Raw genomic sequence first — 17,165 nt, 5'->3', positions numbered from 1 at the left:
CTGAGGAGCTCATGTAAAATTTATGTCACCCCTGGCCACAGTGGCCACCAGGTGTGGCTCTCTGAAATAGTCCCGATGTCAAATCACTTTTTATCAGATTGGGTATATCAGTTTTGGTTTGGGATAATCTGATCTCTAAACTTTTGGTGTGTCTAGGAAAAGGAAGAGCTATGGAAGTTGAGGAAATTCTGAGCACTTCAGTGCTCAGGAAACCTCTCCTACCCATTAGGTAACTTTATATGAGTTAGAAAAAGACGTCCCTTCCCCAGGACACCTTGCTGTCATTCACTAGAAAATTATTATGATAGATATATAAATCTACAGTGTCTACAGAGACAATGGTGGTCTGCAGATGGATTCCCCCTGCAGTGCACAACCTACACAACCATACCTATGGGCCTTCCCTTCAGCCCTTCCCTTCACCCTCCTGGGGGCTTATTCAAATAACATTTGTTAAACACTGCAAAAATAGTCCTCCTGATCACTGTAGATATCTCTTGGCTTTAAATATCCAGATAATGAGCCAATTTCAATTTGGCTCTGAAACATCTAAGAGAATTCCTCCTTACCAACATTAGGTCGATAAATTCCTTCAAGACTGTTGCCACTTTTCTGGTCTTACTAGAAGCATGGTTGTACATTACAGTTGTAGCTCCTCGATTCCAATCAACAATAACCACATTCATGTCTTCTACAGAGAGCAAACCCTCTACTAAGTCCTCTATCCATACTGGAGGAGAGCCGGTTGGCCTGAATCCATGGACCACAAAGGTGGTTTTCTTAGTCACGTTCAAGTTCCCCAAAACTGTGGAGTTGATGGCTTGTGCGCAGGTTGGGTTTCTCCTTGTGTAGAGCATCAGCTTCACATTTAGTCCCGTTCCAACCACTGCACTGTGAAAACTCAGTTTGGTGAATGAAGAACATGTTTCATCTGTGTCTGAAAATAAAAATTAGATGGTATCATGACAGTTCTTTCCTTAGACAGACATCAAACAAGAGTTCTGTGCTACACTCACTGGAGTTCTTTCCATGTGTCTTCAAGTACCTAGCAAGAGGCTGGATCTAGTTGAATAAAGTTTAAACATCATATCTGATTTAGAGTTCATAAGAAGTGTCTTCTTTTTCAAAAAAAATCATTTTTTGAAACCCTACCCTCTTTTGAGGTATAACCGAAAAGTTACGTTAGTGAAGCCTTCTCCAACTCTCCCAGCCTTAATTACTGTCTGTCCTTCAACCCAGAACTCCCCAGCTCCTCTCTGTGCCACAATGACAGCACAATGAAGACATTTTCAGGGATGTACTATGGATATTTCTTTATATGGATGTCTGTCCTATAAGACCACAGTCTCCTTGAAATGGTGGCTTATGATTAATCTCATATATCCATCACAGTGCCCAGCACATAGTAGACGACTTGGTAACTGAATCTGTGGGGTCCAAGCATCTTTCCTTGTCTACAACTCCCAACTGCAACGGTGGTGGAGAACATGGTGTGTCTGGCTCTACACCTTTCAAACGCATCTGAAACTCTTAATCATGGTGGCCTTTCTCAGGCCTTTCCTTCTTTGCTCAAGCATCATCTTTAAGCATTCACCCTGCTGACTGGACTTGAAGAACGGCCTTAAAAGAAAGCCTGGGGATGTAAAGAGGACAGCTTAAGATGAGCTTAGAGAGCTTCCTTGGTGGCTAAGCGGTGAGTCTGCCTGCCAATGCAGGAGACACGGGTTTGCTGCCTGGTCCGGGAAGATCCCACATGCAACTAAGCCTGGGCATCGCAACTATTGAGACCATGCTCTAGAGCCTGAAACCACTGAAACCCATGCACCCTAGAACCTGTGCCTCACGACGCAGGAGCCACTGACATGAGAAGCCCAAGCACTGCAACTACAAAGTAGCCCCCTCTCACAGCAACTAAAGAAAAGCCCGTACAACAGTGAAGACCCAGCACAGCCATGAAGAAATAAATCAATAATAAAAAAAAAAAAAAGAAGAGCTAGAGCATCTCATTATGGCAGAAATTGAGATACTGTTTATTTTTATTTTTTTTTTCTTTTTGAGAGTGCTTTATTCAAAAAGATCTAAGTCAGGTGCTTTAAAACATATCAAAATGTTACAGAAATTCACAGTTCCCTACTGAGGACTTGTCCAGTTACATCAAGATATCTAAACACATCAGTTTATAAATTCAGAACCAAACATTGAACAAGGTCATGTACCATTGCTTGAAAAGCAAGTTATGATTATGATAAAAGATACTTCACAAAGCTAAATCAAATGGGGAAACCCTTAAGAAACACTAGCAGTTATACACCAGAAACCAGCAGCTTGGAAAACAGGTCTGCGATCCGCTGGGGAGGCTCCACGGGTAAACTGAGATTCTCCCTTTACAGCTGGTCCATGTCTAGCGCTCGGCTATAACACAGCGGGAGCTGTAACCTCCCACGACAGGGTTGCTGCTGCTGCTGCTAAGTCGCTTCAGTCGTGTCCGACTCTCTGCGACCCCAGGGACGGCAGCCCACTAGGCTCCCCCGTCCCTGGGATTCTCCAGGCAAGAACACTGGAGTAGGTTGCCATTTCCTTCTCCATGAGATACTGTTTAAAAACACCTGTGTCCTCATCCAGGGACACAGGAACCAACCTGAAGGGGCTTCCACTGACCAGATCTGGGATAATTTGAGGGCAACATAATGAAGGACGGTAATGCGTGATAGGCTGCTTGCCTGCCACCCATGTACCCAGCACGGCCGCACACACACACAATTAAGGAGGCTTTGAAATCTCTTACCCTAGAAAAGACATGGTTAAAAAATGGGCCCCAGGGACTTCCCTGGTGGTGAAGTGGATAAGAATCCACCCGGACACAGGTTTGATCCCTGGTCTGGGAAGATTTCACATGCTGTGGACCGACCACTGAGCCCATGCTCCTAGAGACTGCGCTCTGCAATAAGAGAAGCCCCCACAGTGAGAAGCCTGTGCACCCCAAAAAGAGTAATGCCCACCTGCAGCAACTAAGGAAAGCTCTGCAAAGCCACAAAGACCCAGGGAGACATAAATGAATAAATTAATAATTTAAAAAAATTGAGCCCCCAAATCACACATTCGTTCTTGTACTTTATACTAGCTAGTAGATTGTGCAGTGAGGCCTGCTCGCAATGTAAATACTAACTTTTTCTTTTTTTTCTCAGCTTTCTTGAGACCTAACTGACAAATAACACTGAGTAAGTTTAAGGTGTATGACATCATTTTATATTCTATATAGTAAGAAATGATTACCACAATAAGGTTAGTTAACACACTCATCACCTCACCTAGTTACCATGTGTATGTGTGAGAAGAGAACATTTAAAATCAACTCTCAATAAATTTCAAATATACAATACAGTATTTTTAACTACCATGCTGTGTATTATACACCCAAGACTTATTCTTCTATGTAAACATTTTCTCCATAGGTTGGCCCCTTTCATTTTTCCCTTCCTGTAGATTGCTTGTTCCAGGAGAACCTGAACTGAAACTTCTCTGGTGCTTGTAGAGCAAGCCCAACAGTAAATAATTGACTGTGCAGTTAATTATTTTATTGAAAAGGAAGAGTGGTGAAGTAGGGCTGAGCCTGTGGGACTTAGCCATCAGTAAAACTGGGTTTTGTTCCTTGTTGTGTGACTGACTCACCAGGTGGCCTTGGGAAGTTATGTTCTCTTTTGCTCTCTACCTACCGTCCAAGAGAGTTATGTGGTGGATATTAATTATGAATGAGGTCATATTGGGGAAGATAGAGTGCCCTTTCCAAAGAAGGAGATTGCTTAGTTACTGTTTGTTCATTTTGAGCCAAATGAGCAACACTAGGCCAATGTGTCATAAAACCACGTATCTGAGTACTTGGAAGGCTTAGAGATGCGTCCTGAAGTTTGGGGCCAGAGCTGTTTTTCAGCAGCAACTGCCAACTTTAATGTCTACAAGATGGGTGATCTTTTTGGCCTGCTGAGTCCTTTCTAGAAGCCCTTAAAGTTGACAGTTACTGAAGGGCAAGAAGGGCAGAACACATAAATATTTATTTTTCACTTGATAGAACCGCTGTGACTTCAAGTAGTTTTAAATGTCTTAGTTATGTTTATAATGGCATTGCGCTCTGGAAAAGGCCATTGCTTTTGCTATGTGGATTCTGCCTGTCACTCTTTTGGTTTTTTCCATTGTATTTTCTTTCTCATGCTGGGAAGTTTATAGCCCGCTTCAATTTTTCTGGCAAGAAAAAATTGATCTCCATAACTTTATATGAAATCCTTTTGTTTCTATTTTACGGGATGTCAGTGTGTAGATTGTAGGTCAGTGGGCTACACGCAGAAGTGCTCCAGACGTAGGTATATTTATTCAGATTTAATTATGCTCCACTGTGAACCCCTGGCAAGGAGTTTGGGGCATCTGGAAACTGTATTTCAGACTGTTGTGGAGCATATTTTTAACTTCTGCCATGCATCTGGCTGCTGACCTTTGTCAGAACAGTTGTCTTTCCTTACTATGTTCCAGTCCTTGCTTGAGTAACTCGAGACAGTGTCTAATGACTTTCTGATATGAATGATGAGGGCATTAGCATACTTAGTACTTCTCTCTGATCCAGTGTCTACCCCCTGATTTTTATTAGTTATAAAATTACTTTTAGCTCTTCTGGTGATTACTTTTTCAGTTTAAAAATAAATATTTAAGCCTCTATGTACTGGTATATGACTCAGAGAGAGTTTCTGATCTATTTAGTGTTATCTATTCTAGCTCCTCCTAATCTACCAAGAAAGATGAGAAAGCTACTGCTCACTTATTGCCTCCTGTATTGTATATCCTCCTTAACCCTTTTTTAAGAACACAAACACAAATGCACTTGTACAAACATACACTTTGGGTTCCCTCTGTCAAAATACAGTCAGTCCTCTTTATTCATGAATTTCATATTTGTGAGTTCACCTACTCAAAATTTATTTGTAATCCCCCAAATCAAACATTTCTCACCCCTGCTCTGCGTCTCAGTAGTTTGGGTGTGCCTCATCCAGGGGATGCCCACTCCACTCTCTAGGAAGGAGGGCCCCCTCTTTCCCTTTCCCTTCCATGGTTTCTCTTCTCTATCCTCCTCCCTGGTGACAGGTAGACCCTGCCACTTGGGGAAAGGTCAGCAGGGGACCTCTGTTTTGCATTAGAAGCAGAAAACGATTTGGCTTCCACTTTTTTGAAATCCAGCTATGTCAAAAATAAAGCTGACACTTTTAGCCATGGGTCAGTTTTTCAGTTGGTTAAAACCCAGAGGAAAGAGGAGTGTGATTGCCACCCACACCTCAGTAGCAGACTGGAAGCTCTTGAGAGCAGAAATTTTATTTTTAATAAATAAAAAAATTATATAATATTTAATGCATATAAAATAAGAATGCAGAATATTTGCAAGTGATAAAGCACAGTAGTAAACACTCTACCTAAAAACCTAAAATAAAACCCAAATGTATTTGTAACCCCTGAAATCAATACTTGAGGGGCTTTTACAATCATGCACAGACCTGTGCCGAGTGGCAAAAAAAAAAATCTGAGTTGCTCCAAGCGACACTCTCAGCAGTGGTCAAACACACCAACGCTCTGCCTTCTTGTTTCAGCTCTTGCAACAAATGTCCTTTTCCTGGCCTCTTACTGCCACATTTTTTGCTTCTTGTGCCTTTTCTTTGTGATTTCTCTGTTTAAAATCCCCCAAACATAGTCCTCAACTGCTGGCTGGAGTTTCTAAACTCATAAAGGCTGTGATGTTACCTTACAGAGAAAATGTGTTACATAAGCTTTGTTCAGCTATGAGTCATAGTGCTGGCCATGAGTTCAATGTTAGCAAGTCAATGATATATATTAAATATGGTGTCTTTAAACAGAAATACATATAAAATCAGGTTATGTATTGATTGATTAGTCAACACAAGTGCTGTAACCAGAGGCTCCTCAGAACCTAACCCTTTATTTCCCCTCCAAGCAATGGTCCGGTAACTGCTACTTCAGTGTCCAAGTGCCTTTACAGAACAGGAACTGCCATAAATAATGAAGATGAAGTTTATATAAAATTTATCTTCTAGAACTGTATTTCCCTGGTTATGTAGTTTTAGTTCTAGAAAATACAAGATCATTGCTCACAGTGAGTCCTTTGCCTGGCCTTCTCCATTCGCTCCTGAATGACTCACTGTTGCTTTCAAGACAGGCTCCTGGATGGCCCTTCACCCAACCCCAGCCGTGCCCAAGGCTCAAGAAACTTGCATGGGGGACAGAACCAGCCTTAGGAATGACGGACTGCCCTTGATCTAACCCTCACAGGCTCTGAGGCTGGTAGAAACTTGATTTTTTCAATAGGACAATTTTATCCTGTTTCTTTTGTTTGATTGTTCCAAGACATTGCTAGATGCAGTTTGATTAGTTACAACTAAAGTTGACTCTTTTTTTTTAAGTTGGAAAAGTGTGGGGTGGCTAGTGGATAACATATTCACTATATTATTCTCATCTGTAAGTGAATTCCTTGGCCTAAATGATGCTTTATATGCTTTCCCCAGGATTTATAGATATTCTACTTTCTTCTTGTGTTGAATTCCACTCCATTTTTTTCCCTTAAATATTACTTGTTTTTTCATACCACAGACCTGAAACATTTTTTTCCTTTTCTGAAATAACTTCCCCCACTAGCACCGAAGTTCCAAGATAACTAATCTATTTGTCCATTTATCCAGTCTTATGTTCCCAGTGCCAAGAACAGGGCCTGCTTCAACTATTTCCTGGATAAATGGATATCAATCTGTTAACGCATTAGTCAGCCATTCAGAATGATTCATATAAATACCATATAGTGTATGACATAATGTTTATAAAGAAGCATGAAATGCATTGTGACTGAAATTATTAGAAATATATCTGCAGGAGATACAGCCTGGAAAATCATATGCAAACAATAGGTTGTGCACTCCACTGCAAAGTTCTTTTTTTTTTTTCATCGCAAAGTTCTTTGTTTAAAATTGCTTTAAGTTATTAAGCCTTTTCCTCTCAGAATTAACACCATTTTTAAAAGGATATATTACATTTATCTTATTTTGGACTACGTTACAAATTAGTTTAAGCTTCTCTAGGGCAGGCACTGTGTTGTTTTTAGTCTAGAAGTGTGTACCCAGCACCAAGCTCAAGAACTTGTCTTGTTGTTGGGCCTGGAATTCTCAGGCAATTTGGAGAGCATGTAAGGAGTAGATATATGTGAGTAGCAAACTTGTTACATTGCTTCACATGGTTCTTTACATTTTACTTTGGGCTTCCCTGGTGGCTCAGACTGTAAAGAATCTGCCTGTAATATGAGAGACCCAGGTTTGATCCCTGGGTTAGAAAGATCTCCTGGAGAAGGGAAGGGCTACTCACTACAACTGAGCAACTCTCTCTCTCTCTCTCTCTCTCTCTCTCACACACACACACACACACACACACACGCCTTCAGAAAGCAAACCTCGTTATTTCGTTGTTTTGTTACGAAGTCAAGTTTGCTCAGAGGTAGTATTAACAGCTCAGCAGAACATGTTAAACTGGTTTCTAAAGCTTAACCTCTTCTATTAGAGTTTACTTGAAAGGGGAGAAACTTTGCCTTTACTCTTCAGACTACTTTGAAACTCAATCCCTTTGAAATGGCATTTCCTGTTGACAGTCGGAAAATTACAGTTAGATGGGTGATGTCTCCCATCCAGAGATGAATTCAGACCCTTGTGTAGGGCAGGCCTGATTATCATTTACTGTCTTCCTTCTGCTAAATTAAAAGGAACATATTCAAATAGGATATCAGGAAAAGCTAGCTATAACATGTTTAGAGATAAATTATATGTGCCTGAGATACTTTATTATAATTTAATACATGACTGCCTATGGGCCAAATCCAGCCATGACCATTAGCATATTGTCTTTAGTTGTTTTTTTGGTATAAGGCAAAATTGAGTGGTTTAACAGTGACCACACTCCCACAGAGCTGAAAATATTTACTATCTGGCTCTTTACAGAAGTTTGCCAGCTTTGGCTGAATATCTTAACCAAATTTTCCAGGCAAGAATACTAGAGTGGTTGCCATTTCCTACTACAGGGGATCTTCTTGATCCAGGAATCAAACCCATGTCTTTGGCATCACCTGCACTGGCAGGCAAATTCTTGACTACTGCACCACCTGGGAAGCCCTTCCCAACTCTGGTCTAATGTCTTACACAAAAATAGAGCACAATTTTGGAAAGAGCCTGGGTTTTGGAGACAGTCCTACGTTTGAAGTTCAACGCCATTGCCTACGAGTTATGTGATTTCTCTTAATTAATTACCTAACCTCTCCAGGCCTCAGTTTTGCATGCGTAAAATGATCGAAATAATGCCAATCTGTCAGGCAGTGCTTTGCAGAGTCATAGTGAGCCCAAGGCAAAAGAAAAAAACACACCATGTAAATGTATGCATTTACATGTGCGTGCTAAGTTACTTTTGCTAAGTTACTTCAGTCCTGTCTGACTCTTTGCGACCCTACGGACTGTAGCCCACCAGGCTCCTCTGTCCATGGGGATTCTCCAGGCAAGAATACTAGAGTGGGTAGCCAAGCTCTTCTCCAGGGGATCTTCCCAACCCACGGATCCAACCTGCATCTCTTATGTCTTCTGCATTGGCAGGCAGGTTGTTTACCACTAGCACACCTGGGAAACCCATACATATTTATATAAGTATACACACATTTATCAAAATAGCCTCCCATGTTTTGAACCAAGTGAAAAATAGCCCTTCATTATTTAATCTGTTCATACACTGTGGTCACCTCATAATATAAACCACCTAGCAAGGAAGTAAGTTGTCATGGACCCAGAAATGCAAGACAATTAGAAATGATTTTTTCTGTTGTACAATAACACCGACAAGTAAAGTGATCAGTAATATATCTTAGTAAAATGTTTGACAATTCTATTCATCATAGATTTGTATTGATTTTGATCTTTTAAAAATATTGCATTAACATATCATCTATGCATGATAATATACATTATTAATGATGTGCATAATATCATTTGCATTAAATATTAAATGACAGTAAAATATTTAGATATTAAAGTATCCCTTGTGTTGCATTAAAATATTACAAAAATAGACTATTTTATTGCATTAAAAAGTCATAAGTTGACTTATCTTGATTACTATTTTGGTGTCCCTTCCAAATGTTGCACTTGGTGAGTGCTTTACTTGCCACACTCTAATCCCAGCCTGGCTGTCAGGTCTGATGTGAGAATGAGAGAAAATGCCTGTGAAGTATCTAAAGTGTTACATGATACATTGTAGATGCCAAAAAACTAGCAACTATTTTATTTATTTTTCTGTTTATTTATTTGGCTGTGTCAGGTCTTAGTTGCAGCATGTGGGATCTAGTTCCCTGACCAGGGATTGAACCCGGGCCGCCTACATTAGGAGTACGGAGTCTTAATCATTGGACCACCAGATGTTATTGCTGTTCTCCAGCCACTAAATCTTGTCCGACTCTTCACAACCCCATGAACAGCAGCATGCCAGGCTTCTCTGCCCATCACTATCTCCCTGAGTTTTAACATATCTCAAATTTATGTCCTTTGAGTCAGTGATGCCATCCAACCATCTCATCCTCTGTTGCCCACTTCTCCCCTTGCCCTCAGTTTTCCCCAGCATCAAGGTCTTTTCCAAGGAGTCAGCCCTTTGCCTCAGGTGGCCAGAGTATTGGAGCTTCAGCATCAGTCCTGCCAATGAATATTCAGGGTTGATCTCCTTTAACATTGACTGGTTTGATCTCCTTGCTGTCCAAGGGACTGTCAAAAGTCTTCTCCAGCACCACAGTTCGAAAGTGTCAATTCTTCTGCACTCAGCCTTCTTTATGGTCCAACTGTTACATCCATACATGACTACAGAAAAAACCATAGCATAGACTATACAGACCTTTGTCAGCAAAGTGATGTCTCTGCCTTTTAAAACACTGTCTAGATTTGACATAGCTATTCTTCCAAGGAGCAAGTTTCTTTCAACTTCATGACTGCAATCATCATCTGCATTGATTTTGGAACCCTAGAAATCTGACACTGTTTCCACATTTTCCGCATCTATTTGCTATGAAATGATAGGACTGGATGACATGATCTTAGTTGTTTGAATGTTGTGTTTGAAGCCAGCTTTTTCCACTCTCCTCTTTTATCTTCATCAAGAGGCTCTTTAGTTCCTCTTCACTTTCTGCCACTTTTGACCACAAGGGAAGTCCCCCAAACTAGTAATTGTTAATGATATTGATAAATTGGGTTAATAGTATTGATCTCATAGGATTATGAAGACTAAATAAATAAATCACTTAGTATGAAATTTAACATAAAACAAGTGCTAAATAAATTCCTTCCTTCCATCATTTTAGTTTCCTTAATTCAACCAAGGATTTGGAAAAGGGAAGCTTTATTAGCCAGTATACAAATGAGGTTCTTCTCCCTGACAAGGTAAAACAAATAATCTATTTGGATCATCAATTTGCTCATATTAAAATAAAGTTGGTCCCTTATTCCTAACCATTTAGCCCACTCTAGCATTCCTTTAGGAAATGAAATTCTAAGATCTTTAAACTAGCTGATTTGAGAGGATAAAAGGTCCTTTGAAAGGACAAGAGGTTATCTACCTAAGAAAACAAATTCTCCAGGACTTTCTTACTAACCAAAGACAAACTTGATTTAAAAAAATTAATATATCAAGAAATTTACATTTCTTTTAATTAAAATATCTGAAAATAGGGACTTCCCTGATGGTCCAGTGGTTAAGAATCCACCTTGCAATGAAGGGGCAGTTGCAAGGAATTACGATCCCATATGCCTCAGAGCAGCTAAGCCCATGAGTCTCAACTACTAAGCCAGAGTGCCACAGCTAGACAGCCTGTGTGCTGCAACTGCCACCTGATCCGACACAGCCAGAAAAATAAACTAAGAAATTTTTTTTTAAAGACCTGAAAATAACCATACTTTCAGTTCAGTTCAGTTCAGTCGCTCAGTCATGCCCGACTCTTTGCGACCCCATGAATCGCAGCATGCCAGGCCTCCCTGTCCATCACCAACTATACTTTACTCTTGTAATTAGAATGTTAATCAGATAGGTGTTTTTTCACCTTTATATCAAGCAGATTTTTTTGGCTAATAAATACCTTTTAGGTAACAAACATGGTTCCACATGCTACAATAAGGATGAATCTTGAAAATACTATAACATGTGAAAGATGTCAGTCACAAAAGACCACATATTATATGATTCTATTCATATGAAATGTCCAAAATAGGGAAATCTATACAGACAGAAAGTAGATTAGTGGTTGCTTAGGGCTTGGGGATGGGAGGAGATGGCGAGATGGGGTACATTAAAAGGTATTCAGTTCCCTTTTGAGGTCATGAAAGAGCTCTAAAATTAACTGGTGACAGTGGCAAATATCTGTGAATCTATTAGAAAACACTCTAAATGGGTGGATTGCATGGTATGTGAATAATATCTTAATAAAACTGATTTTTTTTAAAATTGCTCCTGTAATTTCACACTTTCATGGAAAGAATTTTTAAAAAGGGTGGGGCTTCCCCGGTGGCTCAGTAATGAAGAATCTGTCTGCCAATGCAGGAGACACAGTTTCAATCCTGGTCCGGGAAGATCCTACATACCTCGGAACAACGAAGCCTGTGCACCACAACTCCTGAGCCTGTGCTCTAGAGCCTGGGAAATGCAACTGCAACGGCTGAAGCCCATGCTTCCTGGAGCCTCGAGCTCCACAAGGGAAGCTACTGCAATGAGAAGTTCACATGCTGCAGAGAGTAGCCTCCACTTGCTGCAACTAGAGGAAAAGAAACCCGAGCAGCAACGAAGACCCAGTACATCCAGAAATAAATAGATAAAAAAATTTTTTTAAGTGAAAAAAGATAAAAAAAGTCTTGGAGGTGACTGGGCAGAAGTTTCATTTTTCGGTCACAGTGAAATCAGGCTCCTAATTTTCCAGTTTGCTTTCTTTCACCTTGGAAACTGAGGTTGACAGACCTCCATTTTCTACCACTGCAAGCTAAATAAAGCCCTGGCTAGCTGTTTCTGTGCAAAATAAATTACTCTTATTCTCAGCCTTAGGGACTAAATATAACTATCATTTTGTTTTACCACAGAAAGTTGAGTTAGTTACACAAAATGTCCTCTTGGTTGGAAAGACATCTCTTGTTTTTATCCACCAGCTACATTTCCTTAGGCTACAATCAAAAAAACAGGGAGAAATCTATTTCCCTAGATTGGCTTATTTTGAGTGAGTCTCAGTTGGATAGAAAAGTGTGATTCCCTCAGACTGATCACTGACAACCTTGCTTCCTTTCTGATATAAACTTCCAAGGGATCCTTTGGCTCTGTATTCGCAAGATACACTGCCTTGATGCTAAATGCCCATGCTATCCTGGGGTCATGCTCAGTTCTGGCTTTTGGCTTCTACTTGCCTTTAGAAGAACCGATTTCAGCTCCCACGTGTCTGATTGGGGAAAACTCCTACAGAAAGAGGAAACTCTTCATTCACATCCAAAGAGGTGTCTGTGAAGGGAGACGATGGAACTGTAGGCGGAAATACCCCACCGATAAAGCAATTGTGAGTGGGGCAAGAGGACAGAAGGCTCTGAGGTTCGATGAGAGTCAGTGAACAAAGACAGGTTCCTATTAAACTTCTCCATGTGGTTGAGTCAGCTTATCAAAAGTCAAAGTGTCAATTTCTCTCAGACGCATGATTGGTGAAGTTCAGTTCACCAACCTCCAAACCCCCGTGACGGCAGTAAAATTCTACCTAATTTCACCCTGATGCACCATATTGAGTCAGGAAGTAAAACAGGGAGGGTCTGACTTATACTTCTTTCCTGTCAAGTTTTAGGTTTCAAGGCATGCTCCAGCTCTCATTTCGCCCACCTCTAAACATGACGCAAATGTGTATGAATAACTTCTTTAGAACAGAGGTCCACAGACAGGTATATTGACTCGATGCTGCCTAAAAATACTGAGATTCAGATGTAGATGAAGGAATACACTGTTGAATGTTTAGCCTTCTGGGCAGTGGATGCCAAGTCAGTGTTCAGGACACACAGCCCACCACATGTTGACTGATGGAGCCAGGAGCTTTCCAGAAACCCACACTTGAGCACACTCTTAAGCTTGCTTAAAAACATTGTTCTGCAGGAACTTCCAAAAGTCTCAGAAATAAACATCTATTTAGTCCAGAAATTTTGACTTGGAGAAATTAGAAAATGAGTTGGACTCCTACTTTGAAGAGAGAAGCGGAAGGGGAAGGTGACATGTTCCTGCAATGAAATTCTACTAATTTTTCTTTTTAATCTGAAAAGTAACTCAGTTTACATTTTTTATGCAGAGAACACCACCAAATTTGGCATTAAAAATCCATCCTGAGCCAGACTGAGATGGGTTCACAGTTAGCCAGGGCCAAAATTGATGGAATATCTTTGTTTCTCTTTTATACTGGCAGAGACAGGCAAGAAAAAAATGGGCTGAATGCCTTCTTCATTGGAAGGATGTCTGTGCTTTTAATGACCAGCTTGAATTTCTTTAGGATATAACCCAGAAAACAAATGAGATGCCAAATTTCCTTACTCTTATCTCTTAATCATGTGCAAAAAATATGCACCTTCATGCACCTCTTAGTCACCTTTGTTTCTCCTGGAGACAGGTGAGTCACACAGTGGCGTGCACGCACACACACACACACACACACACACCGAGTTATAAATCATTCTGAAGGGAGTTTCCAATATTTGAGGAGATAATTCTTTCTCTAATTTGGCACAAAGGTATTCTCTAGGAAAATATCTACCTAGTTTTGCACAAGTTGTTATAGGTCAAAATTTTGATAGCAGGGTAACTTTAAAAATTACTTATGAACACAACATTGTACATCAACTATAGTCCAGGATAAAATTTTTTAAAAAAATTATAACATTTATCAGCCTCTCTTCCTTGAACCACCTGCAAGCCAAAAAGTGTTGTGAATTTGTTTAATATGCAGATTCCAGGACCTCACCCCAGACCCCGCTGAGTCTGGATCTCTGGAGATACTCTGCATTTTCAACAAATTCTGCAAATGATTCTAGAGTGTGCCAGCCATTGCTTCGTACTCTGGTAAGAGTACGGCCAAAATTCCCATCATGATTTCATGAAGGTTAGAGCAACAAAATAAAAATCTCTGAAAGTAAAAGACTTGTATTCTTGGGATTTCAGAATCACATCTTAATCACTTGTTCATTTTTGGACTGCAAGCCAAGGAAGGGAAAAACAATAAGTAACTGTATCTGTGATTGATAATTTCTGCTTATTATTTAATATCCGCCCCCATGAAAGTTCTCAGATCACGGTTTTGCAAATACTAAGAAGACTGGATTTAGCTTACAGCAATAATTAAGTATTTTCCTTCTAGCTATGGAAGTTTATCATGATGTATCTTGATCTGCTTGGGTTCCATTAGTTAGCAGTGGGTCTTGTGGAATGACTTAAAGCAAGACTTCACTGATCAGATAATGTTAAGGAAAACCTTTCCACATGGCGTTAGTGGTAAAGAACTAGTAAGAGACATGGATTCGGACCCTAGGTTGGTAAAATCCTCTGGAGGAGGGCATGACAACCCACTCCAGTACTCTTGCCTGGAGAATCACATGGACAGAGGAGCCTGGCAGGCTGCAGTCCATAGGGTTGCACAGAGGCAGGCATGACTGAAGCAACTTAGCACGCAAAAAGGCAGGTCAATGGTTACCAGATGGGGGAGGGATAAATTGGGAATTTGAGGTAAACTGACATGCAGAGACCTTCTGTATAGCACAGGGAACTATGCTCACTATCTTATAATAACTTATCTTACTCATGCTCAGTCGCTTAGTCCTGCTCGATTTTTTGCGAACCCCTCCAGGCTCCTCTGTCCATGGAATCTTCCAGGCAAGAAGACTGGAGTGGGTAGCCGTTTCCTCCTCCAGGGGATCTTCCCAACCCAGGGACTGAACCCGCGTCTCCTGCGTCTCTTGCACTGTAAATCAACTAGACTTGGTCTTAAAAATTAAAAAAGATATTTTAAAAGAGGCAGGTCACAAAAAATTAAGTTCCAACTTTGTAACTGAAATATATAATGGGAGACTTGAAGAAAGTACCCACAAAATGCCATCAGGTTCTTGTATTAAGGTTAGTTCCCACTCCCCTTTAGCTATCTCTAAATCTATTTTACTTAAAAAAAATTGTGACAATAAACACAAACTTTAAAATGGTGACCTCTCAATTTAAAATATTATCAATATTTTATTTTTTGTTTTTTTTTAAATGTATTTGTTTATTTTAATTTATTTAAAATTTAATTAATAGATTTTAATTTATTTTAATGTCTCTTTACAATAATTTAATTCATTCATTTTAATTGGAGGCTAATTACTTAACAATATTGTAGTGGTTTTTGCCATACATTGACATGAACCAGCTACTAGCGTACATGTGTCTCCTATCTTGAACCCCACCTCCCCCCTCCCTCTCCAAATATTATCAATATTTTAATTTTAACTTACTATTAAATCAACTTCAAAAGCACAAATTTTAAAAAAAGCACAAATTAAGAAAAATTTATTGTAAGCCTGAAATACTAACAAATAATTTTTCCATTTCCCATTGAAACTATTTACAGGCATACATACATGATTTTGGCATGATTTTACAACTAAGTTGTAATCTTAGTTTACCTACAAATTTGAGTTCTGCTTTTTTGACTTCTTTTATAATATGACATGTTATATTATAAACATGGTTGCACATTTCTGCATAGCCTCAGAATTATTTGGAAGGTTACGTATTTTAAAAAGTTGTTACATTGTACTTTATCCATTCCTGCATGTAGAAACATTTCTGTTGTATCTAGTTTAGAGATTACAGATGACATAGAATCATCTTTGTATAAAAGATTCTTTTTGTTTCTTTTATAAGATATTTCTTTAGAACAAATTCTCAGCAATGGTTTTACTAGTTCAAAGGACATGAACATTTTTATGGGTCCTAATGTATAGCATACTTCCCTTCGGAAAAATTATACCAATCTTCATTACTTAAACTATGTGAAAAAGTACTGGATTCTAAAAACCTGAGAAGTGCTGAGCTTTTTATTTAATTTTTTTCATTTAATTGTTGTTACTTTGTTGCAAACATTACTGTGTTAATTTTTATTTATTCATTATGATTAATAATTTTGTATATATGTATGCCTGTAAGTACAATAATTTTAAGTTATCAATATACCAGACACCATTCTGAGAGGTTTTACACATATAAAATCATGGGTTTTTTTTTAATGAAAATAATTTAAAAGAACATTTGATGCATGAAAGCTATAAAAACCTACACTGTCTGTAATGGATATTAAAGTAAAAATTTTAAATCCCCAGGAAATAAATGATCTTAATTCATAGTAGAAAAGCACAGAAAAATTAACTATGAAAGAAAGCAACACTACTCTAGATTTTTCAGCATATTTCATTTTTGTACATCAGAACAGGCTAATTGAAAGGAATAATAGTTTCTTTTACTACTGAGGAAAAAGAAAGTCTTTTCAGAAATAGAAAAAGGTTACTCTATATCTTCTTTCCTGAAAAAAAAATAACTGTGTGACACTTGGAAAGTCTAGTGAAGGAACTAGGATGAGAAAATGACAGTAAGAGTAAATTTTTAAAAAACAATTAAGAAAACTATTCAATAAATAAATGACTTACCTGATCTCACTAAGCACATCAAACTGAGGAGGAAGTATAATCTCAGCATATGGAAAGTGCAGCCCATGTGTGTCACATTCACAAGAAGGATTTTCTTCCCAGAGTCTTAGCCTCTGCACTCAGAGCTTAGATAACTAACCCCGACGACGTGCGGTGACAACAGGAAGTTCCCCAGGGACTGCAGGCGGGTCCCAACCCTTTCAGGATATGTGACTCCTCCTCCTTTCAATAAAAGGTCAGGTGTATTTCTCCTTGCACAATTTGATGCAGATCTAGATATTATAATACGTATTTGCAGAATGACGTGTTCAAAATAGTTTCATTCCTTGTGGGCGGTTTATTAGTTGTTTGGCTTGGTGTGTTGAAATCAGGCGTGATCTG

The 17,165-nt window shown here is 39.2% G+C and overlaps 1 protein-coding gene across 1 annotated transcript in view; it reads right to left on the bottom strand.

The window, feature by feature from the left end:
• LIPH (lipase H) overlaps positions 1 to 16,957 on the bottom strand; it is a 53,226-nt gene extending 36,269 nt beyond the window's left edge. Inside the window, exons 1-2 of the mRNA XM_069558669.1 lie at positions 16,785 to 16,957; positions 570 to 937 (exon numbers count right to left, since the gene is read on the bottom strand). Of these exons, the coding sequence (XP_069414770.1) occupies positions 570 to 937; positions 16,785 to 16,851 (435 nt within the window). The 5' untranslated portion in view covers positions 16,852 to 16,957. The remainder of the gene's footprint in view (positions 1 to 569; positions 938 to 16,784) is intronic.
• Positions 16,958 to 17,165: the final 208 nt, after the last annotated feature.

Source organism: Ovis canadensis, chromosome 1 (assembly GCF_042477335.2).
Source record: "Ovis canadensis isolate MfBH-ARS-UI-01 breed Bighorn chromosome 1, ARS-UI_OviCan_v2, whole genome shotgun sequence".
Classification (NCBI taxonomy): Eukaryota; Metazoa; Chordata; class Mammalia; order Artiodactyla; family Bovidae; genus Ovis; species Ovis canadensis.
The sequence above is the reverse complement of the archived record's forward strand: the minus strand, read 5'-3'. Positions and strand labels throughout refer to the sequence as shown.